The 11,116-nt window shown below is 48.3% G+C and overlaps 1 protein-coding gene across 1 annotated transcript; it reads right to left on the bottom strand.

Annotated features, from left to right (window-relative positions):
- Window positions 1-283: 283 nt before the first annotated feature.
- LOC135987991 (estradiol 17-beta-dehydrogenase 11-like) lies at window positions 284-9,494 on the bottom strand. The gene is made up of 7 exons (XM_065633453.1): window positions 8,722-9,494; window positions 5,125-5,232; window positions 4,357-4,488; window positions 3,685-3,791; window positions 2,446-2,583; window positions 2,074-2,190; window positions 284-959 (listed from the first exon to the last, which is right to left on the bottom strand). Exons 1-7 carry the CDS (start codon window positions 8,929-8,931, stop codon window positions 872-874), a joined length of 900 nt encoding a protein of 299 aa, XP_065489525.1. The 5' UTR covers window positions 8,932-9,494; the 3' UTR covers window positions 284-871.
- Between the last annotated feature and the right edge of the window lie 1,622 nt (window positions 9,495-11,116).

Here is an 11,116-nt window from a genome sequence, read left to right as displayed (position 1 = left end):
TTCATTAAGTTGGATTATTTGCCTTGTAAGGAGAAAAATATCCCAACTTGGTGTGTGTTCTCATGAAACAAATAATATTTTCTAGCATGCATGAAATGCAGGAGGGCACCCAGCAATTTGCAGAGAAATACTACACTGTTTTCACATGAAGGTGTTTTAAAGGCATCTGGGAGTTGCAGACAAGAAATATAAGAAATGGTACAGGGAAAGGGTGTATTACTTGATGCTGTACCTTAAATGCACCACTAAGACCTGGTTATGACTTTCACTGCCAGGAGACAACTTTGGGTTAGAGAACCGTATTTATTCAGAATAAGGCACGTTGGTGGTGCTAATGCATAATTGATGTAATTAGGTATTGCATAACATAAAATACTGTATTATTTCAAGCAATCACTACAAAGGCACATGATATTCAGCGTGCATTAGAGCATATTTTAAATTTTAAAAGACAGGCGAAACAGGCCACCCCCCTTCTCTATGACTTGCACTTCTTGCAAGATACTTTAGCTCAGGGATGAGTCCAGATTAACATATTCTCAGGCAAACCCTTTGCACTCAGGTAAGCAGCTGTGCTGTCCCAAAGATGGGCTTTGTGGGAGTTCCTGTCTGCCTCAGCACTAGGAGATAGAGCCGCTGTGATGTACAGCCAAAGCAGTGCTTTAGGCTTCTAGAGCTGCATCTCTGCTTTGTTAATGCTCCATGTTACGCGGGTACATCCCTGCTGCAGGTGTGGGATAAACCCTTAGGTGTCCTTGGAAATGGTTTTGGAAGCATCTGTCTTAGTCCTGCATAAAGCCAGCTGAACTATGCTCAGCATATGCTCTGTTTTCGCTTGTGCCAGTAGGAAATGCAAATCAATTTTTGCTTTTCACTGAGTGCTTCTCTGCCCAACAACTGCATCAAACTTGATTTCAGTCATCTTCATCAGAGCCTTCAGGGCACGTTCTGGAAACAACCTGGAAGAGATAATAATGTGAAAGTACATGTAGGATAAGAAACTTAAATTATGGGAAAAAGTGGCACTGCAGGTGAGAGAGGAGCTGGTCTGGGAGCAGAAGCGTGCACACCCACAGACTGAGACCAAGACTTAAACCAGGTGTTATTTCGAAAGAATATGTAGCCTGCATCAATCTCTGACTAATTTTAATTTCAATCTCACCTGTGTCCTTTTATGACAATTCCAGGACAGGTATGTACTGGACATGAGTTAGGTTGCAATATTGCTGCAGGATCCAGGATGTTTTAATATTGAACACAGATGCGTTCATTTGCTTTCTCTTTGCCTTCAAAAACGTCTCTGGTTAATTTGTGGAATTTGAGGGAAAAAACAAACACCTTTGCACCGCCTCATTAAAATAGATTTGGGGTTAGACCCAAGTTTGCTGGCTTACACAAACAAGATATTACCAAGAGTTTCATGAAGTACTGTAGAACTTAACTGAGAACCTAATTTATTTGTTCTGATGTGAATTCCAGGTTTGGAACCTGAGCTCTGGTGAAGATGCCTCCTCATCAGAGCAGCTACACTGGATATTAAAGACGTGTGAGAAGACCAATCTTGCTTTACACGGCAGAGAGAAGCAGTAGAGCCCTTCTGAAGTAACTTTGCCCAGCCACTGTGAATTTGATCTTTGGTGTTGACATGAAGAAACAAACACTAGCAAGCAGCAGGTCCTCAGCTCTTTCTGGAGCTACACTGGGGCTGCTGGCTCAGAGAAGATGTCTTTTGCAAACCCAAGGGAAACAGCCAGCTGTGCAGAACAAGTGTTTTCTTGTTCTCCCTCTCCCTTCCTGTCACCCTGTAGAGAGGTTGAGTTCTCCACTGAGCTGCAGAAAGTGGATCACAACAACCTACAAGAGGACTCAAAAAATCTTCCTGTGTGTGATGCCTGCTGCTGCCATTAGAAAGAATGACTGTGGTGTTTGATTACCTTGTTATGTGTTCTAAAATATAACTTAATCTAGAATCAGATGTTACATATTTGATAGTTGTACACTCAGCATGTTATCTTTGATACATGTGGTGTTCGGTGTGTGGTGGTGTTTATTTGTTTTCTTTTTTCTACTTACCTTTCAATAAGTAAACCAATGCCTTGATGTGATGGAACAAAAACCATTTTCTGGTTGGTCAGTATTCCTTCCATCAGGGCCTCTACAACTTCTTCGATCTCCAAAATCTTTCCAAGCCTGTAAAGGAAAGCACACCTGTAAGAGCTGCGGTGGTAAAACGGGCAGTATTACCTGATGTAGGACGTTTCACATATGCACAAACTCAAGTAGTTCAAATGCAACTACGATGTGGGTGAAATGACACTGCAGATTTTCTTTAGCCAATTCTATATGCCTTTTTCATATAGTCAGTGGGAATACAAGCCCTAAACTTGGTGCTAATGTGTGATGCCCAGATGCAACGAAGGAAAGTAAGACAGTTTGGATAGTTACCTTGCGGTGGGGTTTTTGACAAATCCTGTGTTTATAAACACCGGGCAAAGACACGTGGTTTTTATTCCATCCTTTCCCAGGGTAGACAGCTCCTCTGTCAGAGCTTTATGAAATCCAACTGCAGCAAACTTGCTTGAGCTGCAGGGGAGGAAAAGCACAGATGAGAAGGCAGGAATACTATTTCTAACTTTCTACAGGTGGAAATGGCCTAAAAGATCACACAGTATTGACTGGGAGGGGAAAAAATGTAACCCAGCTGAGAGAGGGGGCAGGAAATGATTCTAAAGTGGTTTCTCGCACCACACAGGAGCATCTTGTGACACGCACAGGTGAGTTTTGAAATAGAGGAGCATTATCCATGCAAAATTGAGGAAGTTAATGCCATGGAAATCGGTGCAGGCCAAGAGTATAAATCAACTCCAAAAGAACATAAAACTAGTGAATCAGTTTATTGACTGCTCTTGATATGGACAATGTAATCCAGGTAAAATCCCTGGCTTGGGAGTTCTCAAGTAGCAGCAGTGAACAACTGTCTAAGAACGAGCATACCCAGGGGAAGATTGCTCCACGTGGAGCTGCTGTCATAGAGGGCTAGATCTGTTGCAGAACGACAATATGCAGTCTCATAGTTTCTCTGTTCACTATGATTTTCCAGATGTGTTTCAAGGGCTTCTAGTAGAAATAGGCAATGCATCGATCTCTTGGGTGTATCAGGCAGACTGCTCACATAACACAGGAAGTATTGTCATGTTTTTACCTTTGGAAAGGTAAGTTTACAATCAAAAATCAATTTTATCTCATGATACTAGAAGTATTTCTAACAGTACAGTCATTGCTACAATGGTAGAAAGATCAAAGCTACTCATTGGGGGTTTACTTGACAACACACCACCTCACACAAGCCCAACTTTCTAAGAAGGGAAGAGGATACCTTTTTTTTTGTGAAGCAAAAGTCTGGATCGGTGAGAGAGAGAGAAAAAAATAGCAGCTTTTGTTAGTTGATGTGTCACATCCCTATTCCTTCATACAAGCATTGCTCCCAATTCAGTCAGTGCTAATAAGCAAATTGGTGGGAATCTCCAGTCATCTTTCAGTGCTGGTTGTTGTGGTTTTTTTTCTCCTAAGCACCATCTTTTGGGCATACCATGTTCAGTGGGAGGATTATTTCAGTTACTTTGCACTGGCTGATGGGAGTAGTCACAACTAAAAATAAACAGAGCTGATGTGAAAATCACTTACCAATAAGTCACCATGAAAGACAACACAAAATGACCTGCTGCCGAAGCCACCGTGACAATGTGACCATGGTTGTTTTTCATCATAGCTGGCAGGAAAGCTCTTGTGGTCTTGAAAGTCATTTCAATCAAGAGGCAGAAATAGGGTGGGGGAAACGGATATTAGGCATATTCGATGATGACCCTGACTATTATTAATTAAGTGACTAATGCTGTCGCTAACGCTATGTACTGCACAGTACCTCAGATTCTCCTATGCTACTTTTTAGGGTTCAGGTGTCAGTGACAAGGCTGCCAGTGTTTCACCCCAGCAAATATAAGAAAAGGCTCGTCAATCTGTAGCATCTCTCTTGTTCTGCCACAAACAGCATGCCCTTAACAGCTGAAAGAAGAGCACTGATACATCTGTGACTGAGACCAAACCAAGCTGCAGATGAAGCTGTCACAGGTGAGCTCATGCAAAGAAAAGAAAGAATTAAAACTGGACCAGGCTCAGATCAGTAAGAGGTTAATCAAGTTTTCCAACAATTAGTCTCACTGGGTACCCCTGTGCTACACACATCAGAAAGATGCTTTTCTAATTTACCAGTAGCTGAAAATAGTTCTTAGTCTAAATATGCCTCCTCAGCAACACTCTCCAAAATAACATAGGCATGAAGATGGTGGTAGCCCTTACCCACATGTGAGCAAGAATGTTGACCTCAAACATTCTTTCAATCTGGTGGTCCTGAGTCGAGAGCAGGTCAGCACACGTAATCACACCAGCGTTATTCACCAAGATGGAGACGTCCCCTATGTCCTTTTTCACCTTTAGGACAGAAGAAACCCAGAAAGGTGTGTGTCATTCGTTACCGAAATGATGCAATGCTGTGGAAGATGAGTGACAATTAACTGAATTCTTAATGTTGTTTCTTTAGGGAGAGGAAGATGGTGCCACATTTCTGGCTGTGATAGGAACTGTGCGGTGGTACCGGGAAATCTGGTGTAGATCTGATGCTTTTTGCTAATTATTGCCAGTATTTATAGCCTTCCACACATCACCCATGGACACAGTATGCTCTGTGTAGTGACTGTTGGGACTCTGGACATACAGACTGTTTTGAGCCAGCTGAACCATATTCTTTACAATAAAAGGTTTTGACTGTCCCCAGTGTTGTCTGTGTGCTGTTTGGGAGACTAAGAGGCAGAAGTCCCTTGGGAGTTGGAAGTCTAAAGAGCCAACTTGGCAAAGCGGTGTAATATGCCAGAGCTTTTCAAAAGATGATGAGAGTGGCTGTGGTATCAGAAGTGCCACTTCTCGCTCTGTCCTGAAAGCAGCAAAAAGCAGGGGAGGATTCCAAGGGCTGGCATGATTTGTGTACGATACCACTTCTCTTGTTTTCCTGACCTCTCTGAAACTCGAGCACTTCTGGGTAAGCCTTTGAGTGTGCCCCTGCTCCCCTACCTTCTCTGCAGTGCTGTAGATTTCCTCCCTTTTGCTGCAGTCCACCACGAAGGCTTGCACAGTGGCTCCCAGCCTTTCGCACTCTGCTGCCGTCTCCTCAAGGCCGTGCTGTCAGAGGCAGAAAGAAAGAGTCACATGCATAACTGTTGTACCTTGCCTGCGTGTTGCTGCTTGGGCACTGCAGCAGACAAGGTAGAGGCTGGAGATTTCCTAGGAGAACAGCATTTGATATGCACAGAAGAGAAGCTCCACTCACAGAATCACAGAATCACAGAATGTTAGGGATTGGAAGGGACCTCAAAAGATCATCTAGTCCAAACCCCCTGCCAGAGCAGGAACACCTAAATGAGATTACACAGGATGGTGTCCAGGTGGGTTTTGAATGTGTCCAGAGAAGGAGACTCCACAACCTCCCTGAGCAGCCTGTTCCAGTGCTCTGTCACCCTTACCGTAAAGAAGTTTCTTCTCAAATTTAAATGGAACCTCCTGTGTTCCAGTTTATGCCCATTGCCCCTTGTCTTACCAATGGTTGTCACCGAGAAGAGCCTGGCTCCATCCTCGTGACACTCACCCTTTACATATTTATAAACATTAATGAGGTCACCCCTCAGTTTCCTCTTCTCCAAGCTAAAGAGATCCAGCTCCCTCAGCCTTTCCTCATAAGGCAGATGCTCCACTCCCTTAATCATCTTTGTTGCTCTGCACTGGACTCTCTCCAGCAGTTCCCTGTCCTTCTTGAACTGAGGGGCCCAGAACTGGACACAATATTCCAGATGCAGTCTCACCAGGGCACAGTAGAGGGGCAAGAGAACCTCTCTCGACCTACTAACCACCCCCCTTTTAATACACTCCAGGATGCCATTGGCCTTCTTGGCCACAAGGGCACAGTGCTGGCTCATGGTCATCCTGCTGTCCACCAGGACCCCCAGGTCCCCTTCCCCTACACTGCTCCCTAATAGGTTGTTCCCCAGCTTTTACTCGAACCTGGGGTTGTTCCTGTCCGGATGTAAGACTCTACACCTTCCCTTGCTATATTTCATTAAATTTTTCCTCGCCCAACTCTCCAGCCTGTCTAGGTGTCTGGATGGCAGCACAGCCTTTTGGCGTGTCAGCCACTCCTCCCAGTTTGGTGTCATCAGCAAACTTGCTGACAGTGCACTCTATTCCCTCATCCAAGTCATTGATGACTATATTGAATAGTACTGGTCCCAGTACTGACCCTTGAGGGTTCTGTAGATACAAGCCCCACTAGATACAGGCCTCCAACTAGACTCTGCCCCGTTGACCACAACTCTCTGGCTTCCTTCCTTCAGCCAGTTCATAGTCCATCTCACTACCCAATCATCCAGTCCACACTTCCTCAATTTAGTAGCGAGAATGCTGTGGGAGATGGTGTCAAATGCTTTACTGAAATCAAGACAGACCACATCCACGGCTTTGCCATCATCCGGCCACCTGGTTATGTCCTCATAAAAGTCTATGAGGTTGGTAAAGCACGACTTCCCCTTGGTGAAGCCATGCTGACTGCCCCTAATGACCCTCTTATCCCTGATATGCCTTGAGATGACACAAAGGATAAGGTGTTCCATCACCTTTCCAGGGATGGAGGTGAGGCTGACCGGTCTATAGTTACCCGGGTCCTCCTTCTTGCCCTTTTTGAGGACTGGAGTGACATTTAGTTTCCTCCAGTCCTCAGGCACCTCTCCCATTTCCCAAGACTTAGCAAAGATGATGGAGAGTGGCCTAGCAATGACTTCAGCCAGCTCCCTCAGCACCCACGGGTGCATCCCATCTGGACCCATGGATTTATGGATGTCCAGATTGCTTAATTGCTCCCTAACCCAATCCTCATCAACCAAGGCAAACTCATCCATCGTCCTGCCTTCCTTTGGGGCCTCAGGGGTATGGGGCTCCTCAGGACAGCTCTGCAGGCAGCCTCAGCAGCTGCTTAAGGCTGATGGCCCCAGGAATGAGGCCTTGGCCAAGGCAGTTCTCTTCTAGGCTGTATCGGGGAAGCCCACGCCTAAAACCCCCTCCCTTGGCCGTGTATTTCAGTGTCTGCTTCTACCCACCCTTACAATAGATTTCCCAGCACTCACGACTAAGTTTAAACCTTCTTCCCCATTCCAGTGAACATGGACAACATTATGCTTGGCAGCAGCCCTTGCACATCAGGAGACAGGAGCCATGCCTCCTCACGCCCCACCAGAGCTTGGCCTTAGCTGTAACGGGTAGCATGAAGAGACACTGAAGGTATTAGACAATATCACAGAATCACAGAATCACAGAATGTTAGGGATTGGAAGGGACCTTGAAAGATCATCTAGTCCAATCCCCCTGCCGGAGCAGGAACACCCAGATGAGGTTACACAGGAAGGCGTCCAGGCGGGTTTTGAATGTCTCCAGAGAAGGAGAATCCACAACCTCCCTGGGCAGCCTGTTCCAGTGCTCCGTCACCCTGCCTGAGAAGAAGTTTCTTCTCAAATTTAAGTGGAACCTCCTGTGTTCCAGTTTGAACCCATTACCCCTTGTCTTACTGTTGGCTGTCAGCGAGAAGAGCCTGGCTCCATCCTCGTGACGCCCACCCTTTACATATTTATAAACATTAATGAGGTCATCCCTCAGTCTCCTCTTCTCCAAGCTAAAGAGACCCAGCTCCCCCAGCCTTTCCTCATAAGGGAGATGCTCCACTCCCTTAATCATCTTTGTTGCCCTGCGCTGGACTCTCTCCAGCAGTTCCCTGTCCTTCTTGAACTGGGGTCCTCAGTATCCTCCCTATTTGCACAGCTCCTTACACGAGGCTTTTCTTGGTTTGTTTAGGGATTAGTTTTGGTGGGGTTTTTTTATTTTACACATTCAGGATGACACAATAAACTCCTCTGCAGTTTTTGATCTGTTCTGCCAGAAACGGTTCTCGTGCACTGCTGTCCAGCCATTCCCTGGCCCCATAAGGCAAACTGCCCCTACACACAGTACTTTGATGCTTGCTGAACGATATTCTATGTGTTTGTATCTGTTCGTCCTTCACCTGCCAAGGTTGTTCTGAGCTCTAGTCAAATTATCAGCAATGAGACTTTGGGCTAGTTTAAACATTTATCAAGGGCCTGTCCAGGCAGGTAACTGTGCCAGAGGGCAGCCCGGAACACACACAGTACAAAACAACAATGGCCACCTGTATCAGTAAAGAGACATGTCTTCCAGTGATGTACGCATAACATGTGAGGGAAGAGAGCAAGCAGAAGGTAAACCAGCTTTTCTGTACCAACAGGATTCTAGTCTCAGTGTGCTGCCTTCTGCCGGCTTAGGCAGCGGTTCCACCAGCAGATAGCTGAGCGCTCCGTTCCCCTCCTGCAGCTACTCTTTGAGGTGCTGTGCATTCTGCCTTGCTCACAGCACCGTGGGACTCAGACACTCATGTCCTCCAGTGCAAGTGGGGCAAAACCTTCTACCCACACTCAGCGACCCAGTCAGAGAACTGACTGTGAGCAGGCGTGGAAGGAGACAACGCAGATGCCATGTGTGTGCAGCCTCTCTTCCACGGCTATAAACCCAGTGGCCTCAGGGATGAGCGAGTCAAGATACAAATTGTACCATTACCTTATTGATGTCCCACAGAACCAGCCTGCTCTGGCGCTTGGCGAACTCGAAGGCGGTCGCTCTCCCTACACCATGGCCAGCACCTGTAATGAGCACAAGCTCTCCACTGATGGACTTTCTCTTCACGGGAATAAAAAGCTTCACAAAAGCCTCTAAGTAGGAGTAGATGAGCAGACCCAAAAAGAGAAGAAGGTCCAGAAGCGGATTCATTGTTTTTCTGAAGTCCTTTGATTGCCTGAGCTCTGATCTCTCTTGACGAGGACGTGGGTTGTTGATCTACCAGCAGCCAGACCCGTTCCGCCCCTGGGCAGCAGCAGCAGCCGGGCGTAACTGGTTACGGGAGCCGGTGTAACACAGAATCCGCGGTTTCCGTGTCGCCGACCCGATCCCCGTTCCAGGCGAGGGAATGGGATCGGCAAGAAGGCAAAAGTATACCGTGGACCTTGCACGGGGCGAGGTCAGCAGAGCAGGCCCGGGGCGGGAGGGGGACGGGAGGGGGCGGGCCTGCGTGAGTGGTGAAGCGCGGCTCGGCCCTTGAGGGAAACTCAGGCGCCGCCCCCGCCAGGGGGAGCCCGCGGCCCGAGCACGCACGGCTCGTCCTGTCAGTCAGGGGCCACGGCCCCTGCGGGCCCCGCCCCCTCGCCGCGGCCCTCCCCGCGCCGCCCGGCCCGGCCCCGGGCTCCCCTCGCCGTGCGGGGCTCCGTGAAACGCGGGGACCGCGATCGCCGAGGCCGGGCCGCGAGCGAGGCGCGAGGAGCTGCGGCCGTTGACGGTCCGGCCTGCCGCGCGCCCGGCCACACCTCCCGGCGACGCGGCAACCAGTGAGGGGGCGGGAATTGGGGTGGGGGCGTGGCCAAGGGAGGGGAAAGGCTGGAGACGCTCGCGTATTGGTGGTGCTCCGTCCAATGACAAGTGAGCTTGTCAGGCCTGGCAGGTAGCGGCTTCGCTCGGGCGGCCCCGGCGGTTCCGTGTCCGGGGCTCGGGGCGGGGGCTGTGAGTGGGCCGTGGCTGTGAGTGGGCCGCTCCGCCCGGCCAGCGCTGCACTCGCTGCCTGTTGGTTTGTGCTGGTGCGGGGTGCGTGGCTGGGAGGTGCTGCACCCTGCACGTACGTGCCGCTCCAGCAGCAGCACTTACCCGTGTGTTGCGGGCTGGTACTGGTGCAGCTCAGGGAACGCTGCGGTCGGTCGGATGCTGCACGTCGCTGTCCAAGTAGCTGTTGCTGGCAGTGTGGCTGTGCGAGTGTGGCTGTCGCTATTCCTCTCCTCTTGTGTCCAGAAGCAGCAAAGAATGTTCTTGTTGTTGTTTGCTGCAGGTGGAAGAGGGATGGAAGTGGCAATAAAATTGCTCATCCAGTTACTGGCAAAAACATTCTGCAGTTCGTAGCTATCAAGAGGCGAGACTGTGGGGAGTGGGCCATTCCGGGGGTAAGAGGAAAGCTCCCGGGACATTTCCCCACTGGTGAGGTTGTGGGGTGTTACATGGTGTGTGCGCAATAAAAGCGTGGTTTTTGGTGAATGACCTCGTTTTGCAGATGAAAGTGAGGAGAAATTCTGTGCAAACTGGCTGTCCCCGGGTGTCAGCTGGTGTGCCTGCTGCTGCTCCTGCCTTGCAAGGTGCAATTTGTATTTACTCCTGACCCTGCGTTGTACGGAATGCAGGCACAGTTTAATCTAGCACGGATTTTGAATCATGTGTGCTTGGTCTTTACAACTAAGTGTAGAGTTCCTCCCATGTCCAGAGTATGGTGCTGGTGCATGGAATATATTAAGGGCCAGTCAAAGGGGAGTAATAACAAGAGGTTTGGGGAGGAGGCTATGAACTCCTTGCAGAAATCCCCCAAGGAGAAAGCAGAATTGGAGAAGCAGCTCCATAAGCTGTGCACTTTGTGGTGAGCTCTGTCTCCTGTGGCAGTTTCTTGTGCTGTGCCTGTAACTGCAGCTGTATGGAAGCTGAAGCGTGGCTGAAACGCAGGTAAGCTGTCATGCTGGGATTGTCATGATGTAGGCAACAGAAGGGACTGTTGGAAGCTCTGTAAGTGTGAATGTGTTGGAGGGAAATGAAAAAAATATTCTTTTTGATTGTATCTTATTTGTTTCCTGTTGTGATACTGAGCTTGTTCTGGTTTGCTTGGGGCCTTAGGTGAACAGAGGATATGTGGATGACCCTCAGAACACAGATAACACCTGGATGGAGACAGAGGCTGTGAACTATCATGACAAAAACAGAGTGTATCTCCACATGTGCACTTTTACTATTGAATATCATTGTGTAAATTTGACCTGTAGATTGACAGTGTATAAACCTGGATTAAAAACTGCAAGCAATACCCTTGACTGTTCAGGCTAAGGTACCTTTGTTTTGATAGCCAAGCACAAGGTGTCCCAAGAACAGGAGC

This window comes from Caloenas nicobarica, chromosome 4 (genome assembly GCF_036013445.1).
Source record: "Caloenas nicobarica isolate bCalNic1 chromosome 4, bCalNic1.hap1, whole genome shotgun sequence".
In the NCBI taxonomy this organism is placed as follows: domain Eukaryota; kingdom Metazoa; phylum Chordata; class Aves; order Columbiformes; family Columbidae; genus Caloenas; species Caloenas nicobarica.
The sequence above is the reverse complement of the archived record's forward strand: the minus strand, read 5'-3'. Positions and strand labels throughout refer to the sequence as shown.

What these genes read in the sequence shown, in the direction of transcription:
- LOC135987991 (XM_065633453.1), bottom strand. Translation starts at nt 8,931, where the DNA reads ATGAATCCGCTTCTGGACCTTCTTCTCTTTTTGGGTCTGCTCATCTAC. An exon ending in TTCTGTGGGACATCAATAAG is followed by an intron (nt 5,233 to 8,721) that starts GTAATGGTACAA and finishes TGCCTCTGACAG; the next exon opens with CACGGCCTTGAGGAGACGGC. An exon ending in TCTACAGCACTGCAGAGAAG is followed by an intron (nt 4,489 to 5,124) that starts GTAGGGGAGCAG and finishes TCTGTCCTAAAG; the next exon opens with GTGAAAAAGGACATAGGGGA.